The 22,444-nt window shown below is 37.8% G+C and overlaps 1 protein-coding gene across 1 annotated transcript in view; it reads left to right on the top strand.

Moving 5' to 3' along the window:
* The window catches only part of CXCL12 (C-X-C motif chemokine ligand 12), a 67,049-nt gene extending 62,265 nt beyond the window's left edge, over window positions 1-4,784 (top strand). Inside the window, exon 4 of the mRNA XM_060191879.1 lies at window positions 4,751-4,784. Within this exon, the coding sequence (XP_060047862.1) occupies window positions 4,751-4,769 (19 nt within the window). The 3' untranslated portion in view covers window positions 4,770-4,784. The remainder of the gene's footprint in view (window positions 1-4,750) is intronic.
* Window positions 4,785-22,444: the final 17,660 nt, after the last annotated feature.

The following is a 22,444-nucleotide window of genomic DNA, read 5'->3' on the forward strand; positions in this document are numbered from 1 at the left end:
CTCTCTCTCCCTTCCTCCCCCCCCCCCCCCCGCCTTCAGAGTTATAGCTGGGTCTTGGTGCTTGAACTACGAATCCACTGTTCCTAGAGGCCATTTTTTCCATCTTCTTGTTGTTGCTGTTGTTGGATAGAACAGAGAGAACACAGAGAAATTGAGAGAGGAGGGGAAGACACAGATGGGGAGAGAAAGAAATACACCTGAAGATCTGCAGGTGTATTTCACTGCTTGTGAAGTGACCCCAGTGCAGGTGGAGAGTCGGGCTGAAACCGGGATCCTTGCACCAACCCTTGCCTTTTGTACTATGTGAACTTAACCTGGTGCACCATCACCGCCCCCCTTAAAACTGTTTCTCAAAGTTTAGTTCTTGAGCTCTTGGGCCAGCAGCATGAGAATCAGCAGCAGCATCTGGGAATTTCTTTACCCAGGACCACAGAACCAGACGCTCTGGCTTTGAGACCCAGAAATGTGTGCTTAGAATCATCCTGCAAGTGATTCTGATGCAACCTCTAGTTTTGAGATCCTCTATACCCAGATATCTTGGAATCTCCTAGAGGTTTTGAGCAAGAGGATGATGCTACAATCTGAACTGCTCTGAAGACGAAACACCCTGGTTTTGGTGTGTAAAGCAGGCTGGAAAATGGGAGAAAGAAGAGGCAGAATGACAGGCAAGGCACTGGGTCAGCAAAGTGCTAGGACTTAGAGACAGAAGAGGAGTGTGAGCTCTCTCTCACTCTGTCCCTGTAGAACTCACAGGCACAGCTGGCTATTTAGCATTTCTCTAAGTATTTGAACCACATGTCCCAGGAATCTAGGTATAAACTGAGTACCCAGCGGTCGGATTACAGACTCTGTTTCCTGTTATGCAATCAAGCTACTTTCGGCAGTTTGCCTCTGGGGGAAAGCATTGCTTGACTCAAGCTTTAAAAAAAATTGTTTTTGGATCTTTCATGCTTCATTACAAGGTCTGTTGCTTTGACCCGAAACACAGTGTTTTTTTTCCAACATATCTTTGCAGAATGAATTGAAGAGTACTATCACACATTATTGAAAATAAATACAATCTCTGCACACTTAATATATACCAGGAATATCAGCACTCTTATCACCATTATTATTACTCACTTATATATTCAATGTTTTCATTTCTTATACACCTATACTTTGTAAAATGTTGAGAATACCCCGGTGGATGAGAGGATTCTACTTGACTGTTCCTTGAACCTCTATCTTTCACAGAAAATCTGTGAATTTCAAGGTCTGAATAAAGGATTGGATTTCATAAAGTGCTAACTCCATAATCTTGGAAAACCATGTCTCTAACCATGCTTAAAAAATGAGATCAAAAGGTTGAACTGTGCTTCTTAAGGCTGTGTATGTATCAAATAGAATACAGGCCAACTGTTCTTCACTGTTTGAGAAAATATGGCGCAGTCTCAATGCTTTTTATTTCTTCTTCCTCATCCGCTGTCAATTCCCTGTACAAAATGTTCATGGCTACATACATTCCTGATACTTCTCTCATCTCTAGGTTAAGTTTCCTCTTCCAGTGTTATAAATATCATTATCTATTTAGATTTTTATTTTAACCCTTTTTCAATTTATGAAAATCAATTAAGTGATGAATCAATTGTCCAAGTGAGTAGTTTCTTGAACACGACAACTATACAAACTAGTCAACAATTTGCTTCTTTTAATTCTCTTATGAAGTATATGTTAATTCCTACTGGATTTGATGACTTTATTAACTTATAGATGATTAAGTAGTGTTCAATTTATGCTAAATTGGAAACTTGGAGGGTACTGAACATAAAATAATTCTCTTTTGATTCAGACAGGGTGGAATTAGGAAAACAGGAATATTTGAAGGCTCCAGATTCCTAGACACTCCCTCCCCATGCCTATTAATTCTCTTAGGCAATGACAGTGTATCTAATATGTCTTGCTGGAGGGGTCAGATGGTGGTACATCAGGTAGAGCCAGCATGTTACAATCCATGAGGACCTGGGTTCAAGTCTTCATCAGCAGAAGTAAATTTCATGAGTACTGATGCAATGATACAGTGCTACAAGTATCTCTATAACTCTCTCTATATATCTCTGTTCCTCCCCCTCCCTATTTCTTTCTATCTTTATTTAATAAATGAATAAATAAAACATTACTTAGTTTTGTCAATATTTTAATAATAACTTTTATTTATTTGTTAAATTTCAAGTTGTCCCTTAAACAAGTTATTAGTCCACTCCCTTGTTTGGCACATATGGCTTTGATTATCAGGGTATAGTCCATGCCTCCAACCTAACCACCTATTTTAATATTTTGATAGTCTGTAATTCTATCTCTCTTTCTCATCTCTATCTCTATTTTTCTCTCTCTTCACATGCTGAACCCCTTAAATGTTCCAGTCACTGTGTATAGTCAATTGACTGTTAGGGAATTGTCAAGGTTCAGACAGACTCTTCTAAGTGGATTTTCAGTCACTTAGTAGTGCATGTGGTCAAGTCTGTGACCAGTGTGTCGAGCTGCTCCATGGAGAAGAGAGAGAGGAGATCCGGAGTGAAGAGGGAACACAAATCTTTATTTGCGCTGGCACCTCAGAGTTGGGTGAGAGAGAAGCAGCTTGGGCCACGTGGAGGTAGCAAAAATGGCCACCTCATGCAGCAACCTTCCCTGTGTCTAATCACTGAAGTGAAAGGCGGGCAAGAGAGAAAGGGGCAGAAGAAGGAGGGCTTTTATGGGAATAGCTCTCGTGAGAATGGGAAGGGGGGGGAGTAACCATAGCACTCCAGGGTAGGATAATAACTCTCATGAGAATGGGAAGGGGGAGGAGTAACCAAAGCACTTCAACTACCCTGGGTAATCGACAATGCCCTGAGGGCACAACATGGCAACTCTCAGGGAACTAGCAATAGCCTGAGGGGACAACATGGCAGATGTGACTGCATCTGCATAATTTCCCAGCACCAGTTAATAGTGGTTAGTGCTGTCTCTGACACTGACTGACCTCTGACTTGAAATTTACCTCAGAGGACTCACCAGTGCCCCATCAGAGACTATAGAAGTGAAAGGAGAGGTCCTGCTCTCCAAATCCCAGGCTTGAAATTTGGTACAACCTAAGAATTTGAACTAAAATGTCTTAGGCAGTATTTCTGTGCTTTCTCCTTTTAAGTCTTCCCTAAATTGTTGCTTTCCCACCTGTTCCAACACATTATCATTTTCTGAATCAAAAGAGTGAAGGTCAGCAAGTTTTACCCACTAGCCAAAGTCCTTTGCATATAGTTGGTTTTTAAGTTGCCTTGGAGTGGCAGATGACTGACATTATCTTTTCTCTTTGCAACTGTGATAGGAAGGACAATCCTGGGGAGCTGTGCCTTTGAGTTAAACCAACAACACTTCCTACCAACATGTGTATCACTATTGCTGGATTACCCACCAAGGAACCAGTGGGCTTCCTGGACTGGAGATAGCCAAGAGATTTGGGTGGGTTCACTGAAGCTTAATCTAAAATTATATCCTTCTCTTTGACTCTTTTCAGGGAAGAAGGTGACATGTCAGAGGTAAAGGCAAATTGCTATGCTCCTGTCTTCACATGATGTAAATTTCATATGAAGAACTTATTCCTACTAGGGTGGTATGGTAGTCTTCACCTCTGGAGGAACTGAGGGAAGTTGGCCAGAAGAAATATTTAGATGCATTTATACTGGACTGGTGAAATAGCTGACTTGGAAAGTGTGCACAATTTAGGCTCAGGTTTGGCACCCACAGCTTTGGTGCTGTGGTCTCTTTGATACTCTCTTCCTCTCTGCCTTTTCTGTCTCTATCTAAAAAAAAAAAAAAAAAAAAAGATTTCTGTGAGTGAGAGATAATGGTGAAAGTATGCAGGAAATGGATTTTTGAAGAATTCTGAGCAGCTTTTCCATGGGGGTCATTTTGTTTGCTGTCATGCAGTGTCTGTTGGGTGTCTTCAGGTTCATTTGTTTTCTACTCTATTCCATGGAATAACTGGCTATTACTCAAACTAGAAAGTATCTCAGAACCTGTTTGCAACACCGGTTTATCCTTGAAATATAATTTTAATATCTTACCTCGCCAAGTATCTGCAACCTCATTTTAGGGCCTTATGTCTACAGCCTAACCATCTACTTTGGTAATTTACTAAACCACAATGCCATGTGTGTGGCATCTGTCTTTTCACATTCTGGATCCACTGAAGGAGTAAAACTCCCTTTATTTCAAGACTAGCTCTTATTGAGTGTATTAATTAGTAAGGTCAGTCTTTTTAATTCTTTAAAAATATTTATTTATTTTCCCTTTTGTTGTCCTTGTTGTTTTTTATTGTTGCTGTAGTTATTGTTGTTGTTATTGATGTCATCATTGTTAGGACAGAAAGAAAAGGAGAGAGGAGGCGAACACACGGAGAGAGAAAGATAGTCACCTGCAGACCTGCTTCACTGCTTCGACTCCTCTGCAGGTGGGATGCCAAGGACTCGAAGTGGGATCCTTACGCTCATCCTTGCTCTTTGTGCCATGTGCACTTAACCCGCTGCACTACCACCCGACTCCCTGCAAGGGAAGTCTTAATATAACACCACAGTCTGAGGTGTTTAAGCAGTGCTTTAAACTCTTATTTTAAATTTATTTTATTTATTGAATTTGGATAGACACAGAGAAATCCAGAGGAAGGGGGAGTTAGAGAGGGAGAGAAATATACCTATAGCACTGCTTCGCTGCTCATGAAATTTTCTCTCTGCAGGTGGAGACTGGGTGCTTGAACCCAAGTCCTTGAGAATTGTAGCATGTGAGCTCAACCAGGTGTACCACCACTTGATTCCTGAATTACCTCTTTGTAGGATTCAAATCCATGTGCAATCATATCCTGAAGTGCTAGAGGTGAGGAGTTTAACATCTAAAGATAGGGTGTGTATAATTTAGCCCATATATGAGTCTTAATTAGGAGAAATAATTTATGTGATTTGAAGGAAATTGTGAGACTTTTCACAACACAGAACTCCAGATGTTGTAATTATGATGTTTCTGACTAAGTGGAGAACATCTCTCCACCTCTTATCTGCTCTCAGTCTGCACTGGGTGTGCTCCTTCAAGCCTCTATGACATTCTTCAGCTCACTTTTCTGAGTCTCTTTGCCTGCTCCATAGGAACTTCCTGAGCCAGTGCCATTGCTTATTCACCTGTGTACACACCTAGTACAGATCAGTTGTTCACATGCAAAAGAACTAAGAATTATTTCCTGATCATCATCTTGATCCTACCTCTCTTTGTGCCTCCTCCTGAAATGTCTTTCATCTTTCTCTATTTTACTCAAAAAGTTTCTATCAGACTTGTGATAAAGGCCCAATGCAAGTGCAAAATGACATTCCAGTTCTCTCTACTACAGCCCTACATAGCCCTTCCCACCCAATGTGCTCTGATTGAGCTTGGTTATAAGAGTAGGTTTGACTATAAATGTATCTGATTCTCTCCAAAGTCCTAAGTTCAGGAAACATGCAAAGACATTCAATAAAGTGACTGCACTCAGTCTTTAAGTTAGTATATGGTATCTTCTCTCATTTATGGTGGTGGTTTTTGAAGAAGAATCCCAGAAGAAGGTCCAGAGTTGAGGTTAAAAGCTTGGTTAGTCACTTATGAGGCAGGAGGGACCTATGGATTATAAATCTACTACTGACTAGATGCCCCTAAACACTAGTCCTTGTAATGTCTGGGTCTATTTGCTCCATTCTGATAGATATATCAGAATACATATCAGAATATATATATATTCTGATATATATCATATATATATTTATATATATGATATATAAATATATATCATATATATATAAATACATATATATATTTATAATTTTTTTGTTAGAAACAATAGAAATTGAGAGGGAAGAGGGGAAGTGGAGAGGGAGAGACAAACACCTGCAACACTACTTCACCATAGGCAAAGCTTTCCCCCAGCAAGTGGGGGCTACATTTGGCTTTAAAATACTTTGATGTGTCCGCTACTTTGTGGTTTACTGAATGTTGGAGTTCTTGACTCCTCTGTGTGCCCACTTTCTTCTGGATTTGTTTTTGATAACCTTCTCTTACCCATCAGTGACATTGACATTGACTATACTCATTTTAGGAACATGGAACTCGAAGTTCTTAGGACTGTAACTGAAAACCTTCACAGATAAATTAAAATTAAAATTTGCCTCAGTCTTGTCAGGATGGCCCCCAGGCCCTATTTGAAGTAGCTCTCAGGTTTTAAGTCATTTTCACAGACCCATGAGATTGCTTCTGTGTTATGTTGTTATTGAGGATGAGAAAGTTGAGGCATAGAAAGAGGCAACAAACTAGGTATGGTGGGTTGAAATGTATACCCTCATAGATGCCCAGCCTTACCATTGCCACTAGTACCACTCAAATACAAACAACTTGAATAATAGGCTCATATCCACTGAAGACCAGAATTTAAACAAAAATCTTCAGACCAAGAATGTTATTTATTTATTTACTTATTTTTCCTCCAGGTTTATTGCTGGGGCTCAGTGCCTGCACTATGAATCCACTGCTCCTGGAGGCTATTTTATCCCTTTTGTTGCCCTTGTTGTTTATTGTTGTTGTTATTATTATTACTGCTGTCATTGTTGCATAAGACAGAGAGAAATCGAGAAAGGAAGACAGGTAGGGGGGTGCAGGAGAAAGACACCTGCAGACCAGCTTCACTGCCTGTGAAGCAACACTCCTGCAGGTGGGCAGCCGTGCCTTGAACCAGGATCCTTGAACCGATCCTTGCGATCCATGCCATGTGCACTTAATCCACTGCGCTACAGCCCAGCCTAAGAATTTATAAGTACATATACCTACAGGATTGGATTACCTAAGTGTGTGTGTGTGTGTGTGTGTGTGTGTGTGTGTGTGTGTGTGTGCATGCATACTGGGGCCTCACACATGAAAGACAAGTTATGCAGTATGCAAGTCAGGAACACTTACACCCTACATTTTTATCCCGACCCTCTTCTCTGCCTTTCTCCTTCTGTATCGGACGTCAGGCACCTCTCCTTTTCTCCTGGCATAGTCCCTGTGCTCCATGGACATTCCAGTCTCTCCATGGCCTGTTTACCCTACAGCTGTGGTTGGGGTCATGGAATTTAGCAGATAATTGGTATCTAATTGTATCCTGTGAGTCATAAACACCTCTTAACTAATAATAACTGCAGCTAACCTCAGCATAAAACCTTACAAATCTCAGTGATCATTTACCCAGCTGATCCTCCTCATCACCTCATCAGGAAAGCAGGTGGCTATGTTCTTGCCTTCTAGGTAATCCAAAGGTCAGGCTAAGGAATAGAATGAAAGATAGTGTGGCCCCTCTGTTGTGTATCTGGAAATGCCAGTGTGAGACAGAGCCTGTGGAATCCAGTGCTTGCACTGTCTCTGTTTAGGCTTTTAGAGAAAAATATGGATGCTGTAGAGGCTCCCAATGCAACATGGGCTATTGTAAAAGGTGTAGAACATAGTCCCTACAAAAGAACCCATGAAGGGGGGAGGACCAAATGCAGCACACAGGCTGCACTGCACACTGGGCACGTGGAAGTGATTGGAGGCTTAGGAGATCACTTTACACTCACAGGAAATCAAGCAGGTGGTGGAGCAGTGGACTCTTAAGGGGCTTTGAAAGTAATTATTCCTAGTTTATTATTCAGAACTGTGTCCTTTAGAATCGAGTAAGGAAAAAAAAAAAAGAAAGAAAATCCATCCTTTCTGATCTTTGACCTTCTTGATGGTCCTATCATCTGGACCTGGACTGTAAAATGGCTGTGAGAACATCTGGATTAGGCAGCTGGATCTGGGAGAAAGGCTTGCATACATACTCAAAGGAAGAAATGCAAATCTCTTATCTAGGAGAATTTTATAGTTGCAAGGCAAGAATATCTGTCTGTCTGTTTGTCTGAATATGTGAGGCATGGAAGAGACAGAGGAGACTTGGAAAATTTAGAATGGTTCCCTGTTACCCAGAAGCAGGGAAGGGCTGGGTGTGGGATGCAAGGCCTGCCAAGAAAGCAACTTCACCTGAAAACACTCCTAGGATGTGGGAGCACCATGACCTTGAGCTCAGCCTCTGCAAAACAATTAGCACACATTTTCCTCTCCTTCATAGCCTGTAATATACCTGTATAGTTCAAGGTATAAGAAAAAAAATTTTTAAGAAAGAACATTAGGCTGTGTCAGTTTTCCATTGATGTTTTCTTTATTTTTTCACCTTGAAAGTATCAGTACTAGTTAATTAAACATTCAACAAATAGCTGTTGAGTGAATCGCTTTACTCTTTCTTTCGAATATCACATTCTGTTTGTGATTATGAAATTAATATAAATTCAGCTATAGGAAATCTTGAAAACAGGAGAAAATAAAAAATCTCTAAATTTTAACAACTTGGGCAAGAACACAATAACATTTAAGTACAATTTCTTCTGGTCTTTTATGGATGTATATGTTTACATACATAGTTAAAAAAGTGCTGCTCATAACTTGTACATAGTTTTGTATATTATAGTTTTTTTGTATATATATATATATATATATATATATATATATATATAGTTAATTTTACACATCATTGAAACAGAAACATTTCCCCAACAATATTCTTGGAGCTTATTCACAATTCATATGCCATTGTGTACTTTTAACCTACTCTTTCTTATAAACACTTCAGTGACAAAAAGCTCCCTGAAGAAACTATCCTGTGTCCTTGGTTGATTTCTTTAAAGTCATTCCTAGAAAGCAAATAGTGGATCATAGAGAAAAAACAGCTCTAGGGCCCTCATGAACACTGCCACACTGATCTCCAGAAAGTCTCTGGATCAGTGGGTGGGTTCCTATGACTTGCTCACTGATCTGTAGCTTGTGAACACTTCAGGAATGTCAAGCTCTGTGCATACTTAATAGTGTCCCTGTGGGTCATTAAAAATATCCTGAAATAAATCATGGGAGGTAGAACAAAGGCCTGGAATGTGCAAGAAGAGAAAATTAAAGTATATATGCTGTGAGCTTAGCTCAAGGACACTGGGACAGTGGGCACTATCACTATCAGGGTATTTCCAAGGCATAGATGAGTGGATACATCCATAGGGATATCTGTGGGTGGTTACTTTCTAAAATATTAAGTGACTGTAGGCAGCAGAAAGGATCCCATTTTGTTGGGGTCGGCTTTGCCAAATAAGTGTCAACATTAAAAATCCATCACTGCAATGCCTTTTACTCTGAAAGTGACTGTGGTTTTACTTTCAGCAGATAAAAGTGGTAATTTCTCAGATAAACAAAGGGGGCATGGATTGTATTTCAGGCTTGTTTTCAAGTATACATTTGTGCAAACTTGGACTCCAGTTAAGAGGAAAAATATATATATCATAGCTTCACATTGCTTACTCTCAACCTCTTGTTGCCAGTAAAATAGGGTAATATGTCTCTCAGGTCCAGTGCACACAAGACCATACTATTATCTGGAACAATCTGAATATAGGAGGGAGTTCCCACTTCTTTCCTTCCAAGTCAGACTCTTCCCAGTGGACTAAATAATAGAGTTTATTGCAGTTTTCCCATGGGCCTTATGCTTCTTTCACATTACTGCCACTAATAGTCACCATTTATAACATTAAATTATTACTAATACAATGTTTGGAATAACACCATAACTTAAATATTGCTCACTCAACAGATAAGGTTTATGGAATTCAAATGACTTCTCCAAGATCTTACTAGTTGATGGGAGGGCTAAAATATTATTTATTTATTTATTTATGCAGATATGGAAACTCCTACATGTATGATTCAACTATTTTACTACTTCAACTTTTTTTTTCTTTTTAAATTATTGAGAGAGTGAGAGAGAAAAATACTTAGTTTTTTTTCAATGTTGTGATACTTCCATGTAGGACTGAAGCTCTTACATGGGTCACACACTACCTAGTGCACTGTTCAGAAACTTAGAACTGAAAAGTATTTTATAGTAGTCTCATTCTAGATATTATATTGCTCAATCACTTATATCTTTTCTTCACTAAATGAGTTTTGGGTCATTGAGACTACTGTGCTGGGCAGTCAGACACATGGATAAGGACTTTGTGGAGCACAAGAGTGGAGCACAAGAGTGTGGAGCACAAGAGTGTGGAGCACAAGAGTGATTTCAAGGACTCTCTAGGCAAGAATTTTGTTAGAATAAATGTGAAATGAGAAAAGTAGGTACCAAATATAGAAATTAGTCAATTTGGAAGTAGTTGAGCTGCTACAGGACGTGTTTCCTAATTTCTATTAACATAAATTGAACAGAATCCCTCTAAAATTTGTATTCACCAAGAGCCTCAAAATGTGATCTGATTTGAGAATAGGATCTTTGCAGAGGCAATTAGTTTAGATGTGACCACAATGGATTGGGTTGAATCCTACATTCAATATGGCTGGTGTTTTGGCAAGAAGTGGATATAGACATATACAAGGGGAAAAAAAAGACTAAGAAGAGACAAAAATTCTGTTTCTCATCATAGATGGAGCTTGAAAGTATCATGCTAAAAGAGATAAATCAAAACAAACAAACAAACAAGCAAACAAAAAAGACATGCCAGATGATCAAGGGAAAAGACAAAGTAAAACATAGACTAGGTTTGGTATGTTGCACCAAAGCAAAGGAATCTGGGGAGGGAGAGGTCCTGGTGGATGATGGTGGAATGGACTGAAGTTGATGGTGAGAATATTTTACAGATGCCTATCATAGGTCGATGAGAAACAATACCCACATATTACTAACTATACTGTAAATGACTAATTTCTCCATAAAATTATAAACTTTTTTAACAAGTGTAAATCCAGGGGCTGGGTTGTGGTGCACCTGGTTAAGTGTACTTACAATGCATAAGGACACAGGTTAGAGTCCCCTGTCCCCACCTGTAGGGGGAAAGCTTTGTGAGTGGTGAAGCAATGTGGCATGTGTCTCTCTCTCTCCCCCTCTCTCCCTGCTTCCCTCTCAATTTATGACAGTCTCTATCCAATAAATAAAGATAATTAAAAAATTAAAATAATTGGGAAATATATAAAAGAAAAAAATTGTAAATCTACAGAAAACCAAAAGTTGACAATAACTACCCAAAGCTGGAAGAAACAAGAAATGATTTTTCCATAGTGATTTTGGAGGGTGTGTGATTCTGTTGACACCTTGATTTTCCACTATGACTTCCTGAAATGTGAGGGAACAATTTAAGTTTTTTTTAAATGAACTTATTGTATTTCTTTCATATGAAATACACAAATAAGAGAGAAGGAGGGAGGAGGGAGGGAGGGAGGGAGAGAGAGAGACAGAGAGAGAGAGAGAGAGAAGAGCTCCACTCAGATAAATTTGTTGGTAATGTGTTTTGTCAATTCTAGGAAACAAGTTCATCTACTAAAATGGGAAAGAATATTCCTTTTGAATTATTTGATGCGACATTTATAGATGTCTCCAACTTGATATTTTTGTGTTATCTTATTTGCAGTTAGCTTTGCATAATATGTATGAGGTATAAATGAAATGAATTCTGGAGCTAAAGTCAATTCTCAGTTTTATAACTTAGACTGTAGTTGATCTCTCAAAATGAACATTATTTTGTATATAATTCACACTTCCTATATACAAATTTGCTGATGAAAGAAAATTTATTAGTGATAAGCTTGGAATATTGCAGAGGTGGCTATGGAGATCAAATTTCCTTATATTTTCCTATAACTCAGCTCTCTTAAGGCAGTAGTTGTGATTTAGTGCTATGAGAAAGAATATGTTTAATATAAAATAATCATCTTATATCACTTGCTGTGTGACTTTGAGCTTGTAATTTAGTCTCATTGAAACTTTATTGTTTTCACTGGGGGTTAAGATGGCAGTACTTGCCTTGATGAGCTACTGACAGGATGAGTTATCTGAACACTTGGCATATCAAAAGTGTATAGAAAATCACAAGAGCTAAAACATAGATTTTTCCCTCTTCTATTCCCAAATGACAGGCCCATAATGGCAGTTTCAGGTACTTGAGCATGGAAGTTGCACCCCCCCACACACAAAATTTAAGGTGTTTATATGTGTATTTTTAGGACATTCATATTTTAGGTGTGATGTATGCAAAACACTGTGTGTACACCAAAATGTTATTATTAGATAAAAATTTAAAAGAAAAGAATAGAAACTGTGACCATCCTGAGCAGTCACTCTATTTCATCCTGGAAAAATCTATTTTCCAAGTAGTTCTCTGAAAGTAGAACATCAAAGAATTAAGCCATTTAGTCCCATATTTTATATCTGTAATGTTTCCTTCATTCATCCCAAGACTGTCAACACAGCTATTACCAGGCCTAGGTGTAGACAGCTTTCTAAACGGTGTGGTAAGTCCTTTGGTTCTGGTTTAATAGACACGGCATTAGATGCTTTCCAGTTTTAGCTACTGTACTTAATAAATCATTTTCTCTGGAGGAAATAAAATGAATGAAAAAATAAAAGAGAGAAGAGAAAAGACATCAATCTTGACAGATAATGATCCCAGGAGTTTTTCTCCCAAGGAAAAATTTAGAGACAGTGTGTGAATTGGTATTGTTAGTAGATGCAATTAACCTGTCCTAGGCTGTGTGTGTCAATAGTCTCAGCATGAAGTTGTGCTCCTGGGGAACATGCTCCCTAGATGTTTGCAAAGGAACAGTAGAAGTCTAACTGCTGTAGGCAGTGGCTCTAGGTAGCTTGAAAGCAGATGTTGGCAAACAATTACTCTGCAAGAACTGGTCCCCAGCCAAATTTTTAAGCTTCACCAGATCTTATAACCAGAGCAAAGTGGCTTCAAGTCCCATTTGGCTGATTTTAAATCCAGACCCATAAACAAACTGCTAAAAATACATTGGTATTTTTACAGCTTTATAAATCCATTACTTGTCTAATGCCTTTTACACTTTAGACGACTATTTTGGTGACTGGCAGAAGGTAAAATCAAAGAATACCATTAAGAGGCAGAATATGTATCAAAGCTAGATAGGACTCCAATACCTATGTTCCTTGAATCATAGTTCATTATCTTGGAGGTGGCAGATACTCTAGGCTTTTCAAAGCTGGTCTCAGCAGCATTCTTTGGTATAATTTCTTATAAGTTAACACTTACCTTCTTGGCCTGAATTCTTTGCTTTTCATAGATGTGCATTAGCATTCAAGTGGATCTTTGGCATCCACTGTTCCTTCTATATAGAACATTCTCTACTTAGAACTGTTTTTACCTTCTTGGTTGTCAGACATATTTCTTTTTAGTAAGGGATAGCTATATTCTGTAATATTTTCTCCAGTCCCCCTTTTTCTATTTGCTGTTCTTTTCCCCACAACTCTATTTTCATCAAATGGTAATTACTTATTAATTTCTAGCTGCTTACCTGGCTACCTTCCTCATCAAACAGTAACATTATTCTCTGCAGTTCTGACCCCAGAATGCTACTGGAATTTGGCAGGAACTGATTAATGAATATAAGAAATAGTAAATAGAAGAATCCAAAAGAAACTCTACGTGAAGCTTGCAAATAGGATGAGATGAAATACTAGTAATATGTTGGAGATCCTGTGGTGCAATCAGCATGAGGTACTTATATTACTTGTATGCATCATACACATCATTTGGTGCCATGCTAAAGAAACCATGAGTGAGCCAGGCCTCTCTGAGCGAGACTGCACACTTCTTTCTGAGAGGATAGAAGTCCCAAACAATTATAAATTAAGTACCAAAAATAACTGACATCGCTGACATCAGCTAGTATAGTCAATTATCTCATATATCTAAGAAGGGACTTTAGTTATTAATTTCCCTACTGCATTATCATGTGTGACTTTGCAAGTGTCTATTGTACTTTAATCTTTCTACTCACTCAAGAGAGCTAAAGACTTTGATCTTAAACCCAAGGAGTGAAAGCTTCTGAAAAGCTTGTGAAAATCTCTGAGCACAGTTTTTTTTTTCTTCCTCTGAACATGCAGTATATGTAGGGTGGAGAAATTGTCTCTGTTCTGCTGTGTCATCTAAGGAAGATTATGTGGATTCAAAATATCATTAGGGGAAAGTTAATTTATATAATTGTGGACAGAATTATACAGAAGTATTATGTCTGGAATAGTTTTAACAAACTTGGAGTACACACAGAGATCAATATAGTTTTACATGGTATAAGCATAATATCCTAAAAATTGTGGGGATATTATTTTTCTTCTTGGGCATCTCCATGCCATGATAAATTTGGGAAATACATTCTCAGTCGTGTGTGTTTTCCTTCAGAGTTTCTGTTCTTGCATGCATTAAGTTCTATAAAAGTTTCCTCATGATGAAAGGTAGAAGGATCCTGAATCTAATTTCTTGAGGTCTCCTACCTCATTGCTCCTGGATCCTACTTATTATAGCTCTAGCCTTATGTATCACACACACACACACACACACACACACACACACAGACACACACACACACACACACACTTAATTTCTTTATTGGGGCATTAATGTTTTACATTCAACAGTAAATACAATAGTTTGTACATGCATAGCATTTCTCAGTTTTTCATATAACAATACAACCTCCACTAGGTCCTCTGTCATCCTTCTTGGACCTATATGTATGATATTTTAATGAGCCTACAGGAAAAACTCATAAAGTGTAGATAGAAGTCACTTTCAATTAAAAAAAAAGAAAGTAATTACTGATAAATCAATATGTGATTTACTTAAGTAACACAAATAAAGCCAAGAAAAACAAAATAAACAAGAAATATAAGAGCAACAAAAAACAATAAAATGACAGATTTAAGTATCATCATAGTAATAATTACCTAAAATATTCACACTATAAAGATCAAAAGATCTAGATTAACAGAGTAGATAAAAAAATTGACAAAACATATGGTAACTTCTATGCATATATAAATACAATGATGTACAAATGTTAAAATCTAAAAGCCAAGTGAGGCAAAAAAGATATGCTATATAGTTAGAGATGTCTGAGAGCACCAATGGTAGTACACTAGACAGACTTGTGTGAATGAGACAACAGAGATCTCATATCTGTTTATTGGTTTCACCATATGCCAGAGCCAAACAATTTTCTGATCTCTTTCTTTTTTTAATATTTTATTTATTTATTTATGAAAAAGATAGAAGGAGAGAAAGAAAGAACCAGACATCACTCTAGTACATCATCCACTGCCAGGGATTGAACTCAGGACCTCATGCTTGAGAGTCCAATGCTTTATCCACTGAGCCACCTCCCAGACCATTTCTGTCTCTTTCTTTCATGAAAATAAATAAATAAATATATGAAAGTGATTAATTATAAAAGAAATCGGGGGGGCAGGTGGTAGCACAGTGGGTTAAGTGCACATGGCATAAAGCTCAAGGACCGGGTAAGGATCCTGGTTCGAGCCCCCAGCTCTCCACCTGCAGTGAGGTTGCTTCACAAGCAGTGAAACAGTTCTGCAGGTGCCTATGTTTCTTTCTCTCTCTCTGTCTTCCCCTTCTCTCTTGATTTCACTCTGTCCTATCCAGCAACAAGGGCAACAAAGTGGAAAAATGGCCTCCAGGAGCAGTGGATCTGTAATATAGGCACTGAGCCCCAGAGATAACCCTGGAGACAATAAATAAATAAATAAATAAATAAATAAATAAATAAAGTCAAAGCACTGGGAGACAGTATAATAATAATGCAAAAGGTTTTCCTACCTGAGTCTCTGATGACCCAGATTTAATTTTCAGCATGTTAATAAGCCAGATCTTCTTCTTAAAAATTTTTGGGGGTTAATGGTTTACAGTAAATACAATTATTGATACATGTGTAAAATCTCTTAATTTTCTACAAAACAATCTTATCCTTAGCTTAGGCTCTCCTTCATTAACATGCACCGGGACCTGAAAGAACTTCCCCTATCTCCTCCCCCCAAAGTGCTTTGCTTTGGTGCAGTATACCAAACTCAGTCAAAGTTCTATTCTGTGTTTTCCCTTTCTGTTCTTATTTCTCAACTTCTGTCCACAGGTGAGTTCATCCCATATTCATCCTTCTATTTTTGGCTTACCTCATTTAACATGATTCCTTCAAGTTCTGCCCAAGATAAAGTGAAGAAGGTGAATCCATCATTCTTAATAGCTGGGTACTATTCTATTGTGTACATATACCACAACTTTCTTAGCCCCTCACCTGTTGATGGACCAATGTATTCTTTGTAACTGTCAGTGGAACATTTGCCAAGACAGACTATATTCTTCTTGATTAATTAAAAAAATCTTGAAAAACTTATAGACATCCTTATTGTATGATCTGAGCATGGTAAGGTGAGCCAACACGTGGCTCCTAAATGATTATTTTAGCATCACATATCCAGTAAAAGTGAATTAAACTCTTGACAGCAATATCAAATATATGTATATCAGGCTACTTTTGAACAAACTTTCATTCAGTTTTATACACTGTACACACACACACACACACACACACAGAGAGAGAGAGAGAGAGAGAGAGAGACTCGCACTGCATGATAAGAATTTAGCAACCATAGAGATATAACTTTTTTGCAGCAAACTGAGTTATATATTTTTATTTATATACTATTCTGGAGGGATATTTGACATTACAGAATTCTTTCAGATGCCTAAATTTACAGTGAAGAAACAAAAGTTCAGAATAGCAAGGTTTGATTGAAGTCACATAGCTTCTACAAGGCATAGAGCAAAGTAGGCCTTGAATAATTGTTTTGTAGGACAGTTTTTTTAATACCACAGTTCACAAAAATGTTAACTATATATGCATCATGTGCATCAATTATAAAGATAATTCAGTGTGCTTTAAAATGCTAATGCCAGGTTTGGGTACACTCAGCAGGCAGAGTGCATACCTACCCATGTGAAATATTATAACCACATGATAATACCCTGGACATTACCAGAGGTGGAAATCCACAGATTGTACAGTAGTGCTTTGGTGTTTCTTTTTCTCCTGTGTTCCTTTTGTTTTGTTTGTTTTTTCCTCTTCTCTATCTATCTACCTATCTATCTTCGATCTATCTATCTATCTATCTATCTATCTATCTATCTATCATCTATCTTTATTTCTCTCCTCTCCCCATAGTCTCTCATCTATTTCTAGAGAAATAAGATGAAAGAATAACTGTCAGAGAAGCATCTTAGAAATATTGCAGATGTGAAAGGTCTTGGTTCCTTTTGCGTGGTACAAGACAAAAGGAAATAAAAAGTTAAATTTAACTAAAATTTCTGCTTTATTCTATCATTAATTGGAATGATAAATGTGACTTTTATAATAAACTGTCTTAAATTCCTTGAAGATTTGTGGGAAATACTTCATAAAAACACAGAATTAAATATCACGTATCTGGTTCCTTAAATGATCATTCCCACAACTTAATTATTAATAAATATTTATTAATAAAATATGGTCAGTTTCAGAGATTAGTTTTAAGAAAGTCCATGGCAATACTCAATAAAAATGGGAATCATGCTTGTTTTTCCTTAATACAATTCCTCAAATCAAACAGCTATTTAGAATCTTTCTATGAACTGTTCTTTCTATAGAGATCTTCCAGTGATTTAAATTCCCTTATTTAAATTTTGAACACGTAAATATATGTAGAAACTATATTTTAAATAAGCTAATTAGTATTAAAAGTCATTTTGGGCCTGAAAGAGCTGTAGAACTTTTCTGAATACTTAAAATAATTCTTATAAGAATTTTCTAAGATCAATGTTACTAATGATAATGTTAGTCTAGTTTTATAGGCAAGGATCCTGATTGGCTTATCCAGAGTCATAACACACATTTTGGAAAGCTGAGATTAGATTACAAAAGACTAACTTAGTGTGTCTTTTGTCTTTCCTGATGCTTTTTCCATGCAGGCTTTTTTTTTTTTAATCTTTATTTTTTCATTGAGTAGAGACAGCCAGAAATTTGAGAGGGAAGGGGGAGGTAGAGAAGGAAAGAGAGATACAGAGAGACACCCATAGCCCTGCTTCACCAGTTGTAAAGCTGTCCCACTGCAGGTGGGAACCAGGGGCTTGAACCTGGGTCATTGTGCACTGTAACATGTGCACTCAACCAGGTGCACCACCACCTGTCCCCTTTCCTGATGCTTTTTCTATTCATGCCTATACTGGCACATTAAGTTACTTTTAGGGATACTACAGAGGGCAAATATGAAAGAACTGTTTGTACTTTCAAAGTGTGTGTGTGTGTGTGTGTTGATGAAATGCCTAGAATTTTGTAGAAATTTCAAGAATTGCTTGTAGTTAATTTGATCCTAGTTAGCTGCTACCTGGGTGTACAATAGAAATTGTGTTCACAAGCTGTTCTTATTCATCATATATAGTCTGGATCCCTAAGCTTCTAATGTAAAAAGAAGAATAGCCCTGATAGAACCAACAACTCTACCATGTGCTGCACTAGGTACATGTGGATTTAGATCAACCTTCCAATTAAATTCCATTATTTTTTTTTCCCCTGCCAGATTTTTTTCTTTTTTTTTTTTGCTGGGAAACTCCTCTCTCCCACCCTCCTTCCCTCCCGCCCTTCCTTCCTTTCCTTTGCTTTATCTTTCTTCTTCCCAATCCCCCTCTTTCTTAGGAGAGGGAAAGAAAAGGCTAGAAACACACAGAGAGGAGAGACACCACAACACTGCTCCACTGCTCATGCAGCTTCCCCTGTAAAAGTTCTCCCATGTGGAAACTGTAATCTTGAATTCAGATTCCTGCATACAGTAAAGTGTCCATTCTTCTACGCAAATTATCTCCCATTCCCTAACTTCCATTATATCCCCCCCCAATATTTTCCCAAAGTTAGAGAGAAGTTAGAATTAAATCTATGAAGAGCAAGGAAGAGATTAAAGGAGGAATTAAATAGATCATGCATGAAAAGTTAAAGAAGATAAGTAGGCAAGCAAGAGTATGATACTACCAGGTATTATTAACAATTGTGAAAGAAATCATTCTTAAGATTTTATTTGGAGGGGGGTAGGAGAGATGTAAAAGTATAGCATTTTATCAATATCCAAAATGTGTTAGCACAGATCCTTGGTCAAAAAGATAATTTAAGTTAAAGTTAGGTCACTAAACCAACAGAATAACTATTCTTATAGGAAGAGGTGATGAGACCCAATGGTGGCTCACTCAGTGGAGAAAACATTTTACCATGTTTTTGGTCCCCACCACTGCAGGGTGGAAGATTCATGAGCAGTGAAATAGTGCTGTAGGTTTCTTGTTCTTTCTTTCTTTCTTCCTTCCTTTCTTTCTTTCTTTCTTTCTTTCTTTCTTTCTTTCTTTCTTTCTTTCTTTATTTCTTTCACTCTTTCTTTCTCTTTGTTTTTTTTCTCTCTCTTTCTTTCTCCCACTCTTTATCTCTCTCATCCTCTATAAAAAACAACATAAGTAAGCGTCTATAGAATTCAGTGACTTTATAGCATGTTCAGAAGGTTGTACAATCATCATTAACTCCATGGTGTTATACCACTCTCAAAAGGAAAATCCATAGTTATTAACATTCACTCCCCACCTATTACTCATGGTAATGGTAGTCTGTTTTGTATTAAAAAAAAATTAGTGGTGGGGATTAGTTCTTTAAAGTACTACAGTTAGTCCAATATACCAAACCCAGTCCAAGTTCTGTTTTGTATTTTCCATTTCTGATTTTATTTTTCAACTTCTGTCCATGAATGAGACCATTACATCTTCAGCCTTTTATTTTTGGCTTATCTCAACATGATTCTTTCAAGCTTTGTCCAAGATGAGGTGAAAAAGCTATTCATATGTTATTAGACACCTAGATTGCTTCCATATTTTAGCCATTACAAATGTGTTGCTATGAATATAGGTACACACTAATCTTTTTGGATAGTCATGTTCAGTTCCTTAGGATATAGCCCTAGTACAGGAATTGCAGGGTCATAGGGTAGGTCCACTTCTAGCCTTCTGGGAGTTCTCCAGACCATTCTTCATAGGGGCTAGGTCAATTCACCAACAGTATTTCCTTTGCCTTGACATCCCCCACATTTATGAACGTCTAATTTTTGACAAGACCTCAGATTATTAAATGGGAAAAAAGGAGAGTCTTATGAAAATGTTGTTGGGAAAATTGGAACAAAACATGCAAAAGAATGAAACTGAACCACTACATTTCACCACACACAAAAGTAAACTCCAAACGGATCAAGGACTTGGATATTAGATCAGAAACAATCAAACACTTAAAGAAAAATATTGACAAAAAATGTTTTCATCTTAAATTCATAGACATTTCAGTGACACAAATCCAATTAAAAGGAAGACTAAAATAAAAATAAATCACAGGGACTACATAAATTAAAAAAGCTTCTACACATCAATCAAAACCATTACCCAAATAAAATGATTCCTTACAGAATGGGAGAATATCTTTATAAACCATATATCAGACAAAAGGCTAATAATCAAAATAAATAATATAAAAAACTCATTAAATTTAGCCACAAAAAGTGACCCCATCCAAAAATGGAGCAAGGATATGAACAGAATATTCACCACAAAAGATATCCAAAAGGCCAATAGACATATGAAAAAATGTTCCAAGTCACTGATTGCAAGAGAAATGCAAATACAGACAACAATTAGATACCATTTAGAATTAAAAAAATTATTTATAAAATGGAAATACTGACAAGAATATAGGATAAGAGGGGTACATTTCTACACAATTTATATCCCCAGAACTCCGTATCCAACCCCTTCCCTTGACAGCTTCCCTATTCTTTATCCCTCTGGAAGCATGGACCCAGGATCATTGTGGGGTATAGAAGGTGGAAGGTCTGGCTTCTGAAATTGCTTCTTTGCTGAACATGGGCATTGGCAGGTCGATCCATACCCCTAGCCTATCCCCCTTTTCCCCTATTGGGACAGTGGTCTTGGAAGGCAGGGATCCAAGACACATTGGTGGGGTCCCCTGCCCAAGGAAGTCAGGTTGACAACATGGTAGCATCTGGAACCTGGTGACTGAAAAGAGTTAAGATATAATGCAGAACAAATTGTTGACTAATCATAAGCCTAAAGGCAAGAATATTGCTGATGAAGATTTGAAGTCTCCGTTTTGGAGAAAGCTAGTAGGTCTATTTTAGGTATATTCCAAGGGCCTCATGACTCAACTAGAGTTTTCCTTGCACCTGACATCTAATATGCAAATGGACCTAGGTTATTGTCTGGAGAAATGGTATCATAGCTGGATAAAGGACTAGAAAGATGGATCAAGGAAGAGAGTAGCTCCCAAATATGGGCAAAATATATAAGTATTGTTAACTGTAAACTCAATCAATTTGATCTGGGGCCCATATTCAGTCCAGGACCCTATGTAACCTCTGCATCCCTGTAGGTCTGAGCTCATATTCTGTGGTCAAAGCTAGGAACATACCAGGCTGCAATAATTTCAGGATCTATCTTCCTCGAGTTGTAGGTAGAGTATGCTGTCCACACTCCCTTTGGAAAATGAAAGATTCCTTATAAATTTTGACCCACATCGAGGGCAAGGTCCTATAGGAGCCCACAAAGGGGTTCATTATGCTGTTACTGATTGAGATTACCAGTCACAGTGGAGAGAGATCTGTTAGAGGTCTAGGCCCATTATATCTGTGTGGAAATCACAAGACTCCATGTGGAGGGCCCCAGGTGATGGAGTGGCCTGGTAGTGACTAAAGAGTCCTCGTTAAAGTGTGCCAGTCTCTTTCCCTTATTCAGCTTTTGTAGTCTTACTTTGTCTGACAAGGTTAGCTTTGGAGTGACTGAGGGACATGGAATGGGAGGTGGGTGGGGAGGCTACTAAGTATATGTAGAAACTGTTTCATTAGGCACTTTATGGTATCTTTTCAGTCCTTTCTACTTGCTTGCTTCATTTATTGACACTGCAAATTATTTTGTACTTTTGCCTTAAAGTATATATTTCCCCTAACTTATGAATACATGTGCATATGACCTACCTCTTGGGCCTTGGTCTCTATCTAGGTTTTGAGGTTTTGTTAAGAAGTGCACCACCCAAAATGGAGTTTAGGAATCCTATGAGCTAGGAAAGATCTCACTAGAGTGATGAAGATGAATGGTTGATATTCCATGCCTGATGTCTCTGAATAGAGCCCTACATGCAGCATGCTGAGGTGGTATTGGTTGCATTAATTAGGTTGGGATAAGCAGATGCAGTATTAGTTGGTATGAACTGACAGAAGCATGCAGGAAAGTGAGCACCACCCTAGAAGTTCTAGGCCTTGGAGAAATACGGGCTTTATAGAGAAGAGGAAGTTTCCTGCTGTCTTAGAGTTTAAGAAGGCGATAGACAGTTATTGTTGTAACCAAATTATTTGGCAATTGGGTTAATTTTGAAAATATCATTGTTAGGATTTGCTGTACCATACAAG

This window comes from Erinaceus europaeus, chromosome 1 (genome assembly GCF_950295315.1).
Source record: "Erinaceus europaeus chromosome 1, mEriEur2.1, whole genome shotgun sequence".
NCBI classification, from domain to species: Eukaryota; Metazoa; Chordata; class Mammalia; order Eulipotyphla; family Erinaceidae; genus Erinaceus; species Erinaceus europaeus.